At 37.4% G+C, this 20643-nt stretch overlaps 1 protein-coding gene across 5 annotated transcripts in view; it reads left to right on the top strand.

Annotated features, from left to right (window-relative positions):
- BMPR1B (bone morphogenetic protein receptor type 1B) overlaps window positions 1–20643 on the top strand; it is a 236618-nt gene that overhangs the window by 83547 nt on the left and 132428 nt on the right. For 2 of the 5 annotated variants that reach the window (XM_019614786.2, XM_019614788.2), the window contains 3 exons: window positions 6068–6126; window positions 6772–6826; window positions 13358–13451. In XM_019614786.2, coding sequence (XP_019470331.1) covers window positions 13426–13451 — 26 coding nt within the window. In that variant the 5' untranslated portion in view covers window positions 6068–6126; window positions 6772–6826; window positions 13358–13425. Of the gene's footprint in view, window positions 1–3039; window positions 3220–6067; window positions 6127–6771; window positions 6827–13357; window positions 13452–20643 lie in introns of those variants that run through there. The other 3 variants (XM_031553114.1, XM_019614790.2, XM_019614789.2) reach the window with 2 other exon arrangements.

Consider the following 20643-nt stretch of genomic DNA (forward strand, 5'->3'; position numbering starts at 1 on the left):
AAAAAAAAAAAAGAAAGCTTATAGTTTTTTCATGTTCCCCACTGTCGTAGTTCTGTTCTGTAATACCTTTATGTTTCTCTATGCTGATGCAGTTGATACACAGAAGGAGGAAAACTCAGAAAATAAGGGGCATTATTGTAAGAGGAAAAGGTAAGTGTAAATATAAGGCTGGAACATACTCAAATCTTTTCATCACGTGGAAAAAGCCAGTTACGACTCAGCAATTGCTTTAGACCCTCACATTTATTTATTACACGAAGGCTACAAGAAATATTAACCAATAGAATAGAATAGATAGAATGTTTTATTTTTGCATTATAATTGTTTAGCTTTGCATGTTGACTCATCTGTCATTGCTGTGGTGTACCACCAAGACAGAAAGTGGCCTGATTCCCTTGACATGATTGCTTTATGATGCAGTGCACTGCCTGGTAAGCTTGATGTTCCCGCTAATGGGAAAGGAAAGAGGAAGAAGGAGTAGAGGAGCAAAGAGGAATAGGAGACTATGAGTTTGCCATGAATTTTCCCTCTCCTCAAAGGGCTCTCCTGTCCTTTACTAACTAGTCACCTTTCTGCACTGCATTATAGGACTGGCCATGTCCTTAGCCTGTTGCTGGTTACACTGGCACTTGGGGCACCATTTATTAATGCTGCAAAATCACTCCGGGCAGAGTAGCTGTGCTGCTGCTCCTGGCACTAGCTACCAAGTCTGTGAAGCAGGAGTGCCTTCCTCTGAATTGAAGTGGAATGCAAAGCTCTGAACATTTTCCAGTAAGTGTGATCCTGCTCACTTTCAATGACCAGGTTTTTCTGTTTACTTGATTCAGTTTGTATAGATTAATTTTCTTGTAATGATTTTTTATGTGAGAGAACTGAAATTTCACATTCACTGCCAGATTTGTTTGGATTTCATGATGAAGGTAATTTATAGGTTTTAGTAGTGATGGAAATTAATTATTTTCTCAAATATTAAAAGACAATTTTGCATTATGCAGGCTCTGTAGGACAGAGTGCAAACTTACTTAGGAGACAGACTCCAAACTTTTTATTTCCAGAGCAGAGCAGTTTCTCAGCCTGTTCATGCTGGAACATCAAATGAAGAGCATGCTGGTGCCAGCTGGGATGGGAGGCATCCGCCGCTGCTTGGGTTTGTGTTTCAATTGACAGGTGGAAGTCAGGATGGCAATGAGAATGTCTTTGATGCAGTATTTAACATATGCCCTTTTCCTAAAGGGAGAAGATCAAACAACAGGAAGCAGCTTCTTTGATTCTAAAACAAAACCTGGCTTCTCAGCCTGCCTTCTGTGCAAAAATCTGCCCCTCTTTTTTTCAGAGTGGGAACAAACTTGTAATTTCCCTGCTGTGCATTGAAATCTATGTTGATTTTGCTCCTCTGAGAGCATCACATAGGAAATGGAGCTGGATCCAAGCCAGCTCCTAGTTTCTGAGGTACACCTGTCCTTTCACAGAGGGGAGAGAGTGAAAGCCTCCTATCCCTCTTGTGCAGTTTATGCCTTGTCTTTGCTTCAAGCAAGGAAAGTAAATCCTGGAGCTGGGAAACCTGGCCACAGACCAGAGTCTCTTGCATATTTCTTTTATTGTCCCTGTGAGCGATGTGTTTTGAGATCCTGGCAGCTCCCACTATGCATATAAACCAGATCACACCAGGTGGCCCAAGAACTGCAATGTTTTGTTGAACAAACCAGTCAGAGGGAGCAGAAATGTAGCTTACTGCTTGCACCAGTCTTTGAGCTGTGGCTTTGGTTGTTTCAGTGAACACCAAAATAAAGTCTGCTTAAATGGTCCTCTATTTAGCTTTGTGGCTGGTAAAACATCAGCCTTGGAAGGAGTTGTGATTGCTCACAATCACATCTAAGCCTCATCTAAGGTATTGAGAAGGTAAGTACTGAAAAGTAAGGATTTAGGGGTTGGGACTAGATCCGTTCTATGGTTCTGTCTTCTACCAGTCTGGTATCTTTCACTTCAACTGAGCCATAATCTGTTGTGTTTTGGCATATTCTCTATACTGTAAATCTAAAGCGTAATTAACTTATAAAAGGAGGCAAGAGAAAATACAGATTATGTAGACTAAAGGAAAAATTACACGTGGAACCATACTTTTCTTTTTGAGATATTTCTTGTGACTCAGAAAACTGAAAGCGATAGAGGATATAGGAAGCATATTAAGTTGCGTTTGTGGAGATGACCTAACATTTGCAGTTGCTCGGTGTTTTGAATGTAGGCTGCTTTTCAAGCTTGGATACAGCAGAGCAATCTTTCTGTTGTTTTAAATGTAGGCATATAATATTTTGGTTTGGAATTCAGTGATGCAGCATGTGTGTACAATATATTCCGAACAATATAAGTCAGGTTCTGCGCTTTCATTTTTTTTTTTAATGCTATGTTAATTAGTCTGAACCATCTTGTTGAAATGTATTCAAGGTCAGCACAGCATGCTGAGCTGCTGGTGTTACTGTATTACTTTTCCTGTTAAGGCTTGCTCGATTTGAATGAAGAGAGTGCAGCCACCTGGCAGTGACACACTGTGTACCCGGTGCTTCTGCTTCTGAATGTCAGGGAATCATACAGCTGCTGCTGGCAAAGAAACACTTTGCATGTTACAGCATTCATGCTCTTGCTAGTGGCTTGATCACAAAATCTTTGTCATCCAGGACAATGTAAGTAGACATCTCTTGAAAACTGAAATGAGTCAAGCCACAGAAGTTATGATTAAATTGTTTGCTCATGTGACTACTTTAATGCTTGTAATTTTGCAGAATGTAGTGTTAGTTATGTATATTTGTAATGAGCTAATATAATGAAAAAATCCCTGTGTTTTAATACATTATACCACACGTTTGATCTCTTTCCGTGAACATGGGAAATCATACCTCATGAGTGTGTTCTTCTGTTGCATAAAGGAGAGAGCAAATAAGTTGTTCCTCTTTCACTTATGTAAATAGGTTCCACATTAGCAAGTAGAGGGGAAAAGACAAAATATTTTTATGCCTGTAAACTAGACTTCAACTAATACAAGTGCTGTTATGTATAATCTCTTAATTTATGTGGGTAACAAACTCAAGGGTGAGATGACCCAGATCTGATTGCGATCTTGAACCAGCATAAAGCAGATGGACAGCAGCAGCTCTGTATGCAGCCACTGCACTGGTGTCAGCCTGAGATCAGGATAAGAAACATTTACATATTCAAGATAAGAAGGTGAAACTTTATATTTTGTTTTTCTAGTTTTGAAAGAACTGTAAAGGAAACTGTATCTTAAATGGGTTTCTACCTTTCGTTTTCCTACCATCTTTCTTGAACTGTGAATCATGAAAAAAGGCTACGTTGTTTTGCTCTAACATTCCAAGTTCAGAAAATGAACTTTCTCTGATCTGCTACTGAAGGTGTACAGTTAGGTCTCTGTAATAAGTATACAATAGAGCATCTCTGGTCTTTGGACAGTGAACCGGATATTCAGAACTGAGCACTGTCAGCATCTGGAATTAGCACTTGTTACCTCTGCATTTGCGACAGAAAAACATACTAATTTAATGATGAATTTTTGGCTCTCTTGAATTTTGAACTGTGGGGAAATAAATGTGAATTTTACATGTCCTTTTTATTTAAGGTTAATTGGAAGGAAAAAAAAAAAAAAGACAAGAGACCTGCAACGTGATAAGTTTTGTTTTGAGTCTCTGGATGTGGTATGAACATTCTGCTTGTGAAAATCTATATATAGAAAATTATACCCTAAGAGAAACAAGGGTCTTAGCCTTTGCTCAGTTGCAATGGGTGTCCTTAACCTAAAGTCATGAAGTATGAGATTTTCTTATGAAACTGAAGGTACCATCTGAATGCAGATGGAGATTCAAAAAAATTAGTTAGCTAAAATAAATAATAAAATGCGGCTGGGAGGTGTAAGGCAAGGGTGCAGCACAACTGGATATTAGAATTATGCAGCCTTTTAGAAGAAGGTAAGATAATGCAGAGGCAGTGCAGCAGATTTTAGAATTGAGTTAGGCACCAGATTATGCTTCCTTCTTATATGGTTTTAGGCAAATAAGTGAAACTCTAGTCTTCAATTTCCCACATATGAATACAGTGAGATAGTGTTTCCTACTTGCATTAGAAAAAGTGAATGTTTGTTTCTCAAAAAATTGTGTAGTTTATTCACACTGTATGTGCTTTTATGTGGAGCAGGATGTTAAGATATGCCATTTGTTGAAATGTTTTTGTGGCCTACTGAAATGAAAATCTTTACTTGAGTCCAAATTGAAATTCTTACATCTGAGCAATCTTTATCTATAAGGTAGCTCATTAAAAAGTTATCAAATAAATGTTTTAGTTTGTAGGGGGTACTGAAGAAGTACTTGTTTTTCTCAGAGCAACTTTTTTGTACCCTACTTTTATATTATATTGCTGAGGATCTTATTAACATAATCATCCATTACATTTTTAAATTTCCAGATAGGATATATTTTTATTTCATATGATCAAATTTTGTGTTTGGATTGCCTGAGTGTATATAATCTTCTGAATATGGGAAAATAATTACTGTGCAAATTGCTTGGTAATCTCCTTCCATACAGTTTCACCAGAGGAAGCAAAAAATATAGGAATAAAAAATAAATAAATAAAGGAATTTAAACTTGAGGCCACCTCCCATTTCTTGTTTATTTGTTTGTTTGTTTTGGTCATATTGAGTACAGAGCAGAAACAAAACTTGGAGAAGCAGAAGAAACAGGAATGTGGACCAGAGTGAGTGGCTGTCCTCTCAGTTCCTTTCAAACCAGCACATACCTCTGGGGCAGAGATCTTCTATCTGAAAACAAAACTTGGACAAAGTGCAAATCCTTCATTTCCTTAAATCTCTTTGTTTAGGCCAACAAACATGCAGGTCAGCGTGGAGGTTATGGTACTGAAACTGAAAACCATCTCCTTTTTCTTGGTCAATGAAGTGTAATTTGAGTCTTCTGCTTGTGTATCCTACTTGCAAATTGTCTCTGAAAAAAAAGACTGGACACTGGTTCCTGGAGATATCCGAGCATAAAATGCTTTTACTGCCAATGGTCAGCTCAGTGCTGTGCAGTTTAGGGAGGCCACGTGTAAATTTGCTGTGTTGATTAAGGTGTGGTTAGAGGCAACTTGTGCTGTCGCTATGTAGCTATCTTGAAAGAAAAATAAAGGAATGAAATTTGAGGTTTGCTAATGTTCAGTATCTTACAACAGCTCTTCTTGGGCTGGCAATAAGTGAATCTCTCTAGAAAATCAAGTCACTAAAGAGTCTTCAGTGACTGATAACTCGAAAGTTTTACACAAGACTGTTGTTTACACAAGATTAAGGAGCAGTAGATATAATTGCTGGTGATATCTAGTGGTATTTTCAAATGTGTAAGAGACTAAATTTGTAACTTGTGCCTTATTTGGGAAATATAGTGTACAAATATATATGCTGTTTTGACTTGAATATCTTTGCTGTGTCTCTGCACGTTTTTTAGATAGGGAGAAACTAGTGGATAGAAACTGGTGCTAATAGTGTTTTGTTTAGCTACATTTCAGGATGCTAATTATAATTAGGCTTTACTGATTATTCTCTAGGATGAAATTAGATCTATATTTTAAGCAAACATTTTTACTTGTTTTTACTGATGGGTTTGTTAGATGGGAATTGAGTGCATCTGGGCCCAATCATGTACCTCTTCCCCAAGTGCCTAATTCAATTGATTGGGTTGTTTAGTAACAAGAAATAGGATGTAAGCGGGATCTTAATTATTTAATCTAACCACAACACAGCATTATGAGTAATAAGTAGAGGTAGATCAAAGCTTACATCTCTGTGTTTGAACAGAAATGCTGGAGAAGGAAAGAGGTACTTCTTATTAGTGAGTCAGTATGTGATATTCTACAATTCTTGCCAAAGAATTGCTGCTTGGCATAAGTCACATGTAAAAGTCATGCCACAGCATAGTAACAAAAAAATTAGCTGTCGGTTTTTTCATATGTGATTGAATTACAATGCTCATGTTAAAAGTTAATGTAATTGATATATCCTTCTGTTCTATTATAGGTTACACCAATTTCACTTAGACTACAAGACGAAGATTTCCTGAAAATTGAGATCTTCAGGTAAGGACAGAACTCATTTTTAAACAAATGTGGACTTAAGAAAGAAAAATAGTGCCAGCATTAACTGAACACAGAGGGTAGTTACTGTTTGTGATCTAGAATTTGAAAAACTGAAGAAAAGTCACTTGAGATGTGTTGAAAGTGATGCAAGCTATAGTAAACAGGCTACTTGAAAAAGACCCAGATACACACTTATGGATGGTTTTACTATTTTGAATGCTTTGTACCTAGCATGTCTTTTGAGGAAGGAATGGTAAAGAACTGTCTTCGGACAGAAAAATGGGAGTGAGCTGAAAAGGTGCTCATGGGCAGCTCTCTGATACCAGGTTTTAGCAAAATGACTGGTGCAGATTGCTTGTTGTAGTCTCTCTCTTATGTTTTGGGGAACTTTGGTGGACTCAAACTTCATGTTCAGGAACTGTTCTTAGTCCCCTAGGGATTGTTGCTAAATAATAGCAAGTCCAGTAACTGAAGTTGTCCTTGTTTTACTGATCTCTCCCCTGGGATAAACAAGCAGTAGCTCTGCAGAGCGAAAAATCAGCAGCTCTTTGTTTATACAATCTGTTAAAATGCCTGCTTTGTGCATAAGAATTCGGGCATTTTCAAGACAACTGTTGAAAGATTATTTTTTCGTTATGGGAACAGTCCTTGTTTGCTGGAGATGGCCATGTAAAGTGCATACTTACAGCTGACATAATACGTAAGTCTTTATACTTTCTCACATTTCTCACATAATGGGGTGGGGACTGTGCATATTTTTACTTCTAATACAGACTAGTACAATGCGAGTGAGCAGTTCATGTATTTATGAGTAAGAGAAAAATCCACTAATACGATAGCCATTTGCAAAACATATGAAGTTAGTGTTTAAAACTTTCAGTGCAGCATTCCAAGGGAATTAAAACTTTCTGAGCTGCTTGATCTGCAGAACCTTTGCCATCCTTTCGGTTTATACTGCTTATAAACATATTTCTCATCTTAAAGCTTGTAAACACAATACAGAAAGTTTTTTAAATTGGATAATTAAATCTTTCCATACATAGATAACTCTTCTTGACCCTTTAATATTCTGTTACCTTGCTGAAGTATCATAAGGAGCCTGAAATAGAAAAATTGTGTTGAAACTCCTTTGGGCTTGCGTTCTTGGAACATATCCTAGAGCAATTTCATGACTTAATTTGCATTTGGTGTTGGGGAATTTATAAGGCTCTGGTGCTTTGTTACTTGTGCCTAAGTTTTGAAAGGAGAAGAATGAATGCCTGTTAAGTTTGAAATAAAATTGAAGCCTTTTCTTATAAACATGGATGTGTTACCATTGAGGTGCCAGTAAGTTCATGGAGGTATTCAGAACACTAGAAGCTATCTGTTATCTTTCAAAGCTTACAAGTTATAGAAATTAAAGACAAACTTTTCAATTTTAATATTCATTTTTATAGAAATCAGTTGTACAAAATTTTTAAGACTGTTAAAAGTAATCCATTACTTTTCTGTTATTTACTAAATCTTTGTCTTGCCTTGGCTATGAAAATGATTATTTTTTCTTGTTAGGTATTCAAGTAGATTTTAAACTAAATTTTAGAAATATTACGTTTTACAATAGACTTTTTAAAATGCAGTTCATTTTGAATCCTTTTATGGTTACTGATTTTTTTTACACTGTGTAGTTGTAAGATAACAAATGCTGGCCCTGCTTCATTATTCTTGTTTGTCTGCTTGGAAGAATACACAAGTAATATTACCAATTTAATTGCATGAACATTGACATCGCATTTGATTGTACATCTTTGTAGATGTAGCTGTCTTTACTGCTTCACAATGAGGGTCTTCTGAAGGTCATTGAGTTATTCTATGTTTAAAATGCTTCTCTGGAATGAGGAGTTATTTTTGACATCTTGCATTATGTGTTAGGTCACTTCAGTCATTTTAGAAAGAAAATACACTAGTAAGTTGAACACAGAAAGAACTGTGAATAGGTCCATACTTGTTCCGTGTAATTCTTTTTAATATTCCTTTTAGCTATTTTTTGCATTAAACTTGCAGATGATACGATAATTTTGAAAAGGCTCTACCATAAGATTCTGTCTTCAAAATGCTGTAGAAGACTGTCCAGTCTTTGACAATAGCATTTTAACAATTTACCGCTTACAACTGAAATCAAACTGAGATTTTAGCGACTGTTTACATTTTGAACTCCCTTCTGTTGCAAAGGTTGAAGTAACTCTGTGTTGTATGGCTGTTGTCTGCCATTGCTTTGCAAATGTAGGAACTGTTGTACTTCAAAGGCTGTGTATAAATATACTGCACTGTCTTGTTTCTTTTTCCTGTCATTTATTATCGACTTTTACAGTAATAATAGGTCTGCTCTTTCATGCATTGTACATCTGAAAAACCCATTTGAGCTTGATTTTGCTTTGAGAAGGATTTAAGCTTAATCATGGTATTCCACAGGTATTTCTCTTGTGGAGAGAATAAATTATATAACAACAGCTATTAATGATAATGTTAAACCTAATAACTTCAACAGCTGGAATGATTTTTCTGCTAATATTTCACATGGAACCAATACAGCTGAGATAAGGTGTGCCTGGTTCCTTTTATTCCTTATGAGTCATCAGCAGAACTGAATATCCACCCCCAGCCCTGCAAGCAGCCAGTATTGTGGAATCACCTTGGCAGTATTCAGAAAAATGTTGCTCCATAGCCTGGGCTCAAAACCACCCTGATTCTTGAGCTGGCTTTTAGTGGTTCCACAGAGAGTTGTCTTAAAGGAGAAAAAGCGCCTGAATTCTATTTGTTTTGGGTAGGAAAGACCAGGGAGGTTGTGGAGAAAAGAGGAGGAGGTAGCAGCCATGTGGAAGAGCTTTGTAAGCTGGTGTCACAGGCAGAGTTGTGGGGGAAAAAAGAAAAAAGCGGTATTCCAAGGGAAATGGGAGGGTGAGGACAGGACTGTAGGGGGAGAACTAGGGGAGAGGAGGAGGGCAGTACATTTGGTGGCAACCTGTCAGCTCCACTCAGGTGTCTTACAAAAATGCTATTTGTATACTGGGAAAAGTCTTCTGATCTGCTGAGAATAAATGAGTGAATGATGCTTGAGTGCCAGACCCCATGAAATATCTCCATCACATCAGCTCTGAAGGATCATATTCCCCACAGTTTCCTCCAGCTCAGAATTCTTTTAGAGACTCCTGTTCTTCCTTCTCTTCAATCCTTTTGGCAGATTCAATTTGTATTGCGCTCTGGGGAGTTAATTAATTTCCTGTTGGCCCAGACTACAAACTCTTGTACTAAGTGTTGGTGTGTTGTGTTGCATATCGGTATTGATAAATCTTATTTTTGTATGTTTGAATTACGGCATGTTTGATATGCTGGAAGATATGTCCAAGTGGTGTGTGCTTGCTGAATAAGTGGCACTCAAATGTGAAATCTACTTTAGTAACAGAGTGAATAAGCTTACTCTGTTATAGAACTAAGAGACTTTATAAAAGCAGTTTTTAATCATACGTCTCAGTCTCGTGACTTAAAATTAAACTTGCTGAGATTGGAAATCCAGATTTGAGCTGACATCATAACATGTGACCTTCAGTAGCAATGAAAATTGAAAACATGAGACAAGGGCATTAATTGCTAAATGGTTTATAAGCTTGCCCTGGATGTTCATCTTAAGTGTTAGCATGATTTTATTATATATAATAATAGTTATCATTTATGGATACTATGGGTGCCTGAGATAAGGCATTCAAATTCATTTTACTCACCTCTGGCTCAAATCTTTTGAACTTTCAATTAAATACATAGAGCTACTTGCATACGTAGCCTATTGCTTTTAGCAGGTCTAGAAATGTGAGCAAAACAATAGGGGTCTGATTTGGCAGCTAGGCTTGTCAACTCTGGGATTTGTATGCAGCCAGTTGCAGGAGAAAGTGTTAAATGACGTAAGCGTGAATGTGTCTGTAAAGTTATCTTCTTTTATTATTAGCTATTTGAATTTTTGTTTGCTAGTAATCCTTACAAAGAAATCTTGAAATCTGGTTGGCAACTATCCTGCAGAAGTGGTTGTTGCAGTCTTCAATACAGTTTAATAGAGTGTAATGTCTTATGTGATATGTGTAACTGACAAGGGCTGTAATCAAACTTATTTTCAGGTGACTCGGTAGTTATCACTTTAAGCCAATTTGCAGCTACATTAATTTTTGGAGTCTCAAGATATTTTCTTTAATTTTGTTTGTTTGTAGCTGGTATTCTGTAACTGACAGAATAAGGTACAAAATTTGATAGTTTGAAAAAGAAGTTTAAGACTGTCATATTAACTTTTACTCAATCTCAAATCTAGAATGCTTATTTCTAAAATATATTCACTTTGCATGTAGCCTTGTCGGTGTATTTCAGAATATTCAAGATTTGAAATCATATGTAGTTGACTTCATTGTATTTTGGTAAAACAGGAGAGAAAGTAGGACCTCTGCTTTCCACACTGTTCACAGCTGCTGTAGAGCTGAGGATCTGTTTTCTCATCTTGAAGAATACAGCTCTTGCCCTCCAGAATACAAGTTAAAACTTTGCCTGTGGTATTTGTGTGTGTTGTATTTTGGTCTGTGTATGTCTCCTGTGACTTTAAAAGATTAAACATGATCAGTCTTGCTGTACTTTTCTAGCATCAGAATATGCTAAAGTCAGCTTGAATGTTTAAAAAGTGGGGTCAAAATATGATCTTGCATTAGCAGAAATATATGCATGTTGTGCCAGGTGCCATTGCATACTGTTGCAAGCTGAAGAGGCTTGCGGTTTGTTATATTGACCCCAGGCCCTCCAAATGAAATCTCAGAATGGGGCAAAGGTGTTGATCAAGCAAGGACGTGCTTTTATTTACTAAAAGATGTGTGAGTGAGAGAGAAGAAGAAAAGGAAGGAAACTAAAACAAGTCACCACTGCAGATCCCATGATGTCCTGAGGGTCTGTTCTCTTTCTAGGGTGGTTGAGGATGTAATGGGCTGAGCGCTGCTGGCTGTGGGGTTGGCAGTGCCTTTTATGCCTTATGATGGTCCCCTCCAACTGGGTCAGGAGCTGTTGCCAGGCAGAGAGTGTCCAGCATCTCATGATGTGCACGTGCTGCACTGTCTGTGCTTCTCCCTTCGCATGGTAGTGATCCGGGAGGGTGGAAAAGTGGGGAGGGACAGGAGACAGCCTTAAGCAAAACGACTAACTCCTTGCTGCTTCTTTGCTCTTGCATACGTGTTTGTTCTGTAACATTCACTAGAGTGTTACTGTAGAATTTTTTTGTTCTGAGGCCTTCTTAAGATTAGTTTTGTTTCATAAGTCACTAGTTAGCTGTGAGCCTGTCTCTTAACCAGTGGGAAAGAGAGCAGGAATTTACAATTCTAAAGTTCCATATATTGGTGTCACAGAGTCTGAGCCAGGAAGAAACATGTCACTTCGTTCCCACACAGGTTTGGCAAACATTTTCAGGCCACCATCAGAAAATCCTTTCTAGTGATATTCTTAGGGGGTAAGGTGTAGCTTATCAGAAATGGGGCAACATATAGTTGTTGAGACAGGCAGATTACTACCAAATTTATCTGCTCTCCACTATGAACCTTTTTCTTTTTAATATACTCCAGAGAAGAGAAAGCATAATGTTTGAGGAAGCCTTGTTCTGTTCAGGTTGAGGAGAGGCATGCAAACAAGCTGCAGCAAGAGGTGCAAACTTGCCATGGCTCGAAAGTAGCATCACACAGTTAGAATGTCTGATCACTAAATTTAGGCCAAACTGAGGCCTGGATTGTGCACCTTCTAACTGTGTGTTTTAGTTCCCTACTTAGGAAAAATATATCACCCATACCCTCACCCCTGTGAAAAAGCAAATCACCTTTTGTCTCCTTTGTCAATGAGAGAGTTCCTACATAGCTTAAGCCTGTGATTTCAAAATAGATTTAAATGCTTTTATAGGTGAAAACAAGGTTATTTGACAGTGAGCTGGCTGTAGCTTTTGTATTTTGCTTTATTGGGTAGTTCCAGTAGTAAATGTAATTTATTGAAAGAAAGCTATGAAATGACTTTAGTTGCCTGTTCTGAATGATATTTTTAAAAGAACTCCACTCTTTGCTTGTTTTTATTTTAATGTAAGGTACATGGTGCAACTTGTATACGCGTATTGTCTGAAGGATTTGAATGGCCTGCCTGTCTGATTCATTTTAATAGATTCCAGCCTTTTTCCATGACATCATTATTACAACAGCCTTCCTAGCAAATATGAACAGCTGCTGTGTATTTTTTTCTGTGTTTTATATTAAAGCAGTAACAGCTTTTCCATTCTCTACCAATGACAGCAATAGTCTTGTCTGATGTAGAACAAAATGAAAAAAAGTTAAAAGTAAGGATCTGTGTTGCTGTTAACAGGCCGGTAATGTAACGGGTCCCCATGTATGAATCGTTTCATAATGCAATAAGGGATTACTTATGCTGCTGTCATACTGGTCAAAGGTTGGTCCCATTTCCTTCTGCCTCTCCTCTGACCCAAACTGTGCATTAAAGTTGATAAAAACAGTGTTGTACTCAGCTTTCTGTCCCAGAAGGCAATTTGCGTGAAGTATGTTAATGTGGTCTTTTTTTTTCCTAAATATCATTATTATGCAGACTGCATGTAGAGGTTTTAAAATTATTGTCAATTCTTATAGTTCAGGTGAAGGAGACTTGCTTCACTGTTTCTCTGTGCATCTAGAGTTCAGTGATGCCATGGAGGCCACTATATGGAGAGGCTGTAGTACTGAATAAAACTAGGAATTTGTTGCTATCACTGTTATGTCTAATTTCCTATCATTCCTTCTAAGTAAAGGTGGCAGAGAATGTGGCACTCATATTGTTGTTTTGTCTGGGATGCCTGGACTGGAGTCTCGGTATCTTGTTGGTGATATGCATGAACTGAACTTGTCTCTCTGTGTTCCAGTAAACAATATCTGCATTTAATGTGACAAAAATAGAAAGTATATCCAAAACATTCCCTTGACATGTCCCTAGATAGACAGCTGCAGTGCTACGCAGAGCAACAAGATGCTTGTTGGTCAGCCAGCTCATGTCTCACCTGGATCTTCTGCCTGGAGTAAGGAGACAACAGAGGCAATTGCTGTTCAGTGCCCAGTAGCCTGAGTGGGGCATGACCTGACTCACAGACTTGCCAAGCCTAGTGGAGTAATATGGCCACAAAAAGATAGACAATCAATTAATGCTGTTACTTTAGCTGTCTTTTGCAGTGCTTTCTTTGTGTGGAAGAAGATCCAGGAGCTAAGTGCCTCTCATGTCCCTGTGATGCAGAGGGATTGCTTGTACACCAGGTAGGTGGTTGTGAGCCAGCTAAAGATACTAAGAGAAAATCAATGCTAACCTTGCAACATGAAGCTAGATAAGGAGTATATTGTTCCTGTCTATGGTATTAATCAAATGATGCCCATTTTGTGGCTGCATATAGAGAAATAATTTCATAAAAAAAATAATGAATGCCTTCTGGGGATTATCAGTTACAAACCATTCTTTTTATCTAAGAGAAACCTTACAAAAGAGTGCTTGACTTTTCTACAAATGTTTCCTAAAGCACATGTAATACTAATTTCAATATAGCAAAACATATGGAAATTACCTTCTGATTTGTAAATGCAGAAAGTCTAATTCAGCAGGTGAAATATGAGGTGGCTGCCTACCAAAAAGAAGTTATTCTTTTGAACATTTGACACTCTGTTGTACCCAGTGACTAATGTTTGGTGTCCGTTACTATGGCTTTTGTGCCAAACAATACTCTGGGTAGGAGGACACTTTAAAAACATTCCTATTTTTGAAGGTCAGGCCACATTGGCTGGGATGGTATGATTAAAATAAATCCAGTTTCATTCTAAATGTAAGTAACTTACGAAGGCTCTTCTTATCATTCTCTTATTAAAACTGGAAGAGATGAAAAAAAAATCAGATGTCTAGTAGAACAAAATCTAATTTTCTTTTTTTTTTTAAACAGACAATTAGAAAACAAATGAGGAAACACCATGTTACACAAAATATTTTCAGATTACAGTTTCTAATCATTACTCTTCTGCCTTGAGGAAGTATCTCAAATCATTGTCATTAGACTAAAGTTCATGAATACGCAGAAGTTTGCAGTCACTTACCTGTGCTAAGTGCAGAAATTAATTTTTTCCTTTCCCTTTCTTCAACCCCATACTGTTTTAGAAAGTTTTGCTTTCTGGCATTGCACTTATAGCCAGTTTGGCTTGTATGTGGTGTAAAACAAAGTTTTGAACTAATTCTTATCAATAAATAAACTTCTTTACAGAACTATTTGTTCATTCCTCCCCCCAGATTGTTTCAGAGAGTAATTGTTATTTGCGTAAATACATATTTTAATAGATTTTAAATACATTTTAGAAGTAAATATTAGCTAGCTTACAAAGGTTTTGTCTAAAAAAATAAAGATATTTTATACTCTTTTTGTTTTTAAAAATGCAAGTCTTTAGCCATCCTCCAGTGATGATACATTTTACTATGGAAAAGGATTATGCTTTAGTTATAACTTACAATATATACAGCATGAAGTTGTTCAATGGTAATGATTGCATCTGTTTGATCTATAAGGCAAAGCAAAATTATGGAGGAATTCCATGAAAATTAATATATTTAATCTATGTTCCATCACTGAATCAAATATGGCTCATGTGTTCGTAATTTGAATATAAAGACATCTGTAAAATAAATGTCCTGCCTTTCATGAAGAATGTTTCATGTTTTGCTGTTTGGAACTCTGAAATAAAACTCAGTGTATCTTGGTAAGAGAGTGTGCCCAAAAATGTACTTCACTGAAGAATTACCTGTCTTTTTCCAATTGAGAGCCTTCTTAGAAGGATTAAACTGAAATGCCATTGCTAATGAAAGCGCATTTGAGTGAGAGGAGATGGCAATGAAAAGTTTTTAAATTCAGTACATTCATTCTATAAATTAATGCTAGTAAATCATATGCTGAAAATTGTTTTTCTCATGTTACAGTACAGCTGTTTATCAGTTAGATTTGTACTAAAGCTAATAATGAACTATGAAAATAAAAGATATTTTAGACAAATGTACGTTTTCAGATATTTATTGCACATCCTGGTTACATTCCCTGAGCATGAAGCATGTCAATCAACTGTTTCACCTGTTCTGCCAGAAACAATCAGAATATCAAAACATGTAAGATAGGAAGGCCCACTGCTTTTGAAAGGCTTTGTTTCTGTGAGCGTTTCTCTGCTATGCAAGCGTGTTCTTCATGATAAGATTTAGGGCGTAGCGTGTGTTGGAGTACCACTTGTCAAATCCAGTACTTCTCAGTCTGTCAGTGTTGCCATAATGTAGGGAAAAATATGTGGAGGAAAATAATTTTATCTCATTAGTCCTATTAAAAATCTTCTGTGAGTGAGATTGATTTGATAATGCTTTGTAATCAGTGGTTGTCTTTAAAACCAGTAGCCTGTTCTCTGTGAAATAAGCTGATGCCTGTTCAACAAAAAGTTTCTGAACAAAAGTCAATACTGCAAGCCATCATTACAACAAAAAGTCATAGAGTCTCTGTTGTAGCCTCAGTGTTAATCAGGACAGGGTTTATAGGGAGAGGTAATATCTTTTATTAGATTTATCAATCTAGCTAGGAAAAAAACCACAGACTTTCAGGCAACCAAGCCCTTATTCAGGTCTGTGGAAGAAAGACTTTCTGTGCTCAAAAGCTTGTCTGTTTTCCAACTGTATCGTTTGTTCTAAGGAAGTATATTGCTTCTCCTTGACTGAAACATTAGCATTCCTGTTGGCCCTGCTAGTAGGGAAGCCAGATGTTGCATGGGCATGATGTCTTGTTGAATTTCTTATGTTGTAACTCTGCTCGTGCTTTACCTGCCCTGCACTTCTCAGACATTGGGTCCTCCCTTTGGGCAGAAAAGGAGAAAATGTTCCTGTACAAAGATGACTGCTCAGGCTGATAACATTCAGCAGAGAGTTGATGGCTTTTCTCTGCTTTGAACTTTGCACAAAAAATGAAATTTTGCCCTTTGTGTGATCTGTTTCCTTCTTGTGGCTTGTAAGATGTACATCCCTATCTCCTGTTAGTTCTAATCTTGCTTGTTTGGCCAGCCCATGTGCTGGAAGGGTTACAGAAGAGAAAATCCTTCCCTGGGCATCCCCCTGCTTTTTAATGGGTCTGATTTGTGATGTGCCATGACGCTCCCCCAGTGGCTGCTCAAAAGTCTCTTGCCTGGTTTTAGAAAGGGCCCACCGGACACAAAATAGAAGAAGAAAATATTTGGTGTCTTGATGGAAAGTGAGTCTAAAGGGGTCTGCTTAAATATAAAAAACAAAAGGAGCAGTGTTTCCACCTAGTGCGCCAAACATCTTGGAGTCAAATGCGGAAAATGTTTATAGTGTTGTATAGTTTTATTGCTACAGACTGAGGGAAAACAGCTTATTGAGTGACTTTCAGGAACTATACTTTGTACCACTGGGCTATCAAATAGTGGGCAGAGGAATACTTCTCGTTGCTGTAGGGTGGGACTGGGGAATCTGTAGTTGTACTCAGCTTTCTTGTGCTGTATATGAGAATAAATGCTGGTTTTTGATTCACTGAGGTTCTGAATTCACAGGGATGAGTTTGGCTGTAGTGCCAGAGACTGTGGGTACTTGAAGGCATGAGCCCTCATGGAGCACTGGAAGCTTAAAATGTAGAGCACCTGTGGGACTGTGGCCTTTCCCCCCAGTCCCCTATAAATCTGCTTATTGGGATTTAGTGTTTATCTGCTGTTCTTGAGCTATGTTTTGCCTGAGTTTTCTTGGCATGACATACACTACTGTGTGCAGAGTGGTTACTGCTTTCTGGACCATGCATGTTCACTGTAGTTCTTGTATTATTCTTGGTAGGAATAGCCTCGTTTGGAGCAATAAATGTTATTAAAATGAAGAAGCTCAGTCGCAAGCTCATCAGTAACCTTTGTTTGGTAGTTTTTACTGTCTTTGCCACAGTCACAGTACTACACTGATTCCTGTTAGTTGCTGAAGATTAATGGCAGGCTGAAGCCAGGGTGGCTGTGGGGTCCTGAGGCGGTCTGGCACTTTCTGCTGCTGCAGCAAGGGAACAGATTGTGCTCCCAGCCTGCTGTAGAATGAGGTGTGACTGAGTTGTCCTGTCTCCTCGAGGAGCTGGACCAGGGCGTGAGGCTGAGGCCAGTGCCTGAAAAATGTATACTGTGCTTTCATGCCAGGGCACACTTGAGCTGCTGTGCTCCCTGTTGTGTTCAGAGGCAGTAATTAAGGAGGACTTGGATTTAAAACATGAAGATGGGTATTTGTATGTTAGGTAGACTAAAAAATAAGTGTGGGAAGAAAGGTGTGAAGGAACAAAATGTAATAACTGCATTTCTGCAGATACCTTGTTCGTGGTGTATTATGTGTCCATTACTTTTTGGTACCTGGAAGAAAAAATTACTGTTTGTTTGCTCTCAGTTGCTGTGAACTGGTCCACATTTTCCTTTAGATCCCTTAATATCCTTAAGAGTTTTGACTTAACATACGTCAGCTCTGACCATCTGACAGACCCTGATGTGCTGAGTCCTCCTCTAAGCTATGTGCTTTGAATCCCATCCTACCCGGTCCTGGAATCTTTTTGGCTTTGCTACTATCAGATTGGGATGAACATAGGAAGGAGATGCTTCTTAGTATCTTACTCTCTCCAAGTAAAAAGTGAAAAACTTGAAAACTTGAAAAAAGTCCAACACCTATCACATTGTAACAAAGTAACCTTCTGATGTAGCAAAGAAGGTGGTAGCTGTCCTTTCTGCTTTGAGTTTTGCCATAGTGGAAGCAATCATGTTCCCATTGCTGTTCACCTTCCCACAAGCAGCCAGGCCTTGATGCTGTCTTTGCACCTTGCCTGGTTCTTATTAGCTGCTGTGATCAGCCGCAGTTTGGCCTAGTTCTCTGCAGATGAAGAGGTATCAAAAATTGTTTACTTGCTTGCAAACGTGAGAATCCAGCTGTAATATTTATTCCCCATTCATGTTTAGAAGAGCATTTTGCAGCTGAGATAAAGCTTAAAATGTAGAGACCTATCCACATGCTCCACTTGACAAATGCCAAGAGTTTTGCTTTCAAGCCTTGATTAAAGAACATGCGTTGAGGCACAGGAGTGGAGAAGAAAAGCAGTGAACATGTAGTGAGAATTACTGGTTGGTAGCTGGAATACAGGTAGAACAAAATAATTCACTTGGAAGGGACCTATAAATATCATGAAATCCAACTGCCTGAATACTTTAGGGCTAATCAAAAGGTAAAGCATATTGTTATATATAGTGACAACCAAAATCATAAGGTGCAAATAATTGGCAGGTATGGCTGAGAAAAGCCAAGGAGAAGGTCAAAAAAAAGGTGGAGGAAGACTCTGAATAAGGAGGCCACTGTTACTAACATAGTCTGTAATGTGTGAGGACTGTGTATGTAGGACAAATCACTGCTATCCAAATCTTTTGAAAAAATAATGAGATACACACAGCTACTACCATGAAAGCTTAATGTGGAAGGTCTGCTGTAAATTATGCTTCGGTGTACTGTGCAGAGAGACTCTGAATGTTGGAACTTGTGTCTCCCTGAGTATAATTTGAGGTACACGTGGTAGTAATTCAAAGACATTCTATTGCCCTAATTTCTAATGTATGCATCTTGTATTCTTGTTGAATGTTGCCAAATCTAGTCTACTAATAATAATTGTCTTTTTTTTTTGTGCCTATGTAAAGAACTTGGAAGCCAGCCTATTGAATCTAAATAGCTTTATAATGATAAAATTCCCAAAATAAAAACATAAAAGCAGTGAGAATCAAGTGGAATCTTTTCTTTAGTGTTGCATACAACACTAAATAATTTTATTTTTAATTGCACTCTGGTTTCTACTTAACTACTTTGAGCATTGTCATGACAGAAATGAAATTCTCTAGATCTGTTTGCTTCAGTAAGCTGAGAGGAAATACAGCCCATGTTCTTCCTAACTTTTCAGAATTTTGCAAGAAGGATTATCTTTTTCTGTCTTTGTTCGTAGCACCATCCTCTTGAGAAAAGCTTATTTTTTGGGGGGGTTGTAAATTAGTTTCATTTCTCTGCTTCAGCAAAATTCCATTTTTCTTATTCGTATATATTACAAGGCGAGGCTCGTCTCTAGTTGCTATAAAGAATGTGAACTTTGGGAAACCTTAGTACATGTACACTAATTCTACTTCTTAGTATTTGCACTTTGCAAACACTTCAAGAAACTTTTGTTCTCCAGAAAATTTTTGGAATGATTCCTTTTCTCCTTTTCGCAGAACCTTTCCTTATGCATCCTCACAACATTTTGTATCCATGTGTATTGGAGCCTCCCTGGACATCCTTTCCTCCTTTTGGTTTGGAATTTTTCCTGATTCTTCAGGTGCCTTGGGTGCATAGTTCTCCTCACAGGTGTCTTTTTTTTTCTGGTAATTATTCAAGAGCTTCTTCTCTGTTTTTCTGACATGTCCCTCATGTCCCTCTCTCTTTTTATCTACTCTGTTTTTTGTTTTGTTTTGTTTTGTTGTTGATTTGTTTTGTTTTTTTTTAGGAAGAGATGGAACTTCTGCTTTTGTCTAATGTCAGTTCAGTGAGTCACACATTATGTAATCAGTGGCATTTTCTGGGGGCTTGCAACCTTCTGGTTTAGATTGCATTAAGTATCTGACCTTTATTCATTGGACTCTATCATTCCTTCATTGAAAGAGGACAAACTAACCCCAAACACCTTCCTATCACTAGCTATTATGACTAAAATTATTTATCTGTCTTAGATCTCATGGTTACAAAGTGTAAGGTGTTATGTTTATTTCTTTAAGTTATCTTACATCTGAACAAAAAGTACAGTATTTTTCTAGACAACATGGTTGAATTGCAGGTAATTTTTAGGATGTTCTCTTTTCAAACTTTGCTTACTTGTAGCTTATCTTTGAGCAGCCTTACTTTTAGTTTAATGATGAATGAAGAAATATTGTTTACCTTTGGAAAATAATCTAACAATGTATCATGAACATTTGGATAGAAAACTTTAGAAGCTAGGCTTCTCATTCTCTATTCTTGCATTTTTCAGTATATGTCATACTCATGTTCTTATCTATCTCAACTTAATACCTCGCTTATCAGTCTTTTAAATGCATTTTCTTAATTGTTAGAATAAAGAGTATAGAGACAAAATATATCATATACTTAAAATACATGTAAATATTTTATTCCTTTATTTTCTATCTGTGAGAAAATGCCACTTTTCTTCCTCCCAGGTGACTGTTTTTGTTCTAAACCTTTTGACCACCAACTTCAGAGCGCTCAATTTCTTTTTTTGCTCCTGCTGTCTGAACATTTCCCAGAAACTATATATGAAATATTAATGCAAAATCACCCTAAGACTGGTTTCTCCAAAGCTTCTGAAAGAAAACTAGAAATTGATTGTGAAAGAGAGTCTTTTTTTTTTTTTTTTTT

This window comes from Meleagris gallopavo, chromosome 4 (genome assembly GCF_000146605.3).
Source record: "Meleagris gallopavo isolate NT-WF06-2002-E0010 breed Aviagen turkey brand Nicholas breeding stock chromosome 4, Turkey_5.1, whole genome shotgun sequence".
NCBI lineage: Eukaryota > Metazoa > Chordata > Aves > Galliformes > Phasianidae > Meleagris > Meleagris gallopavo.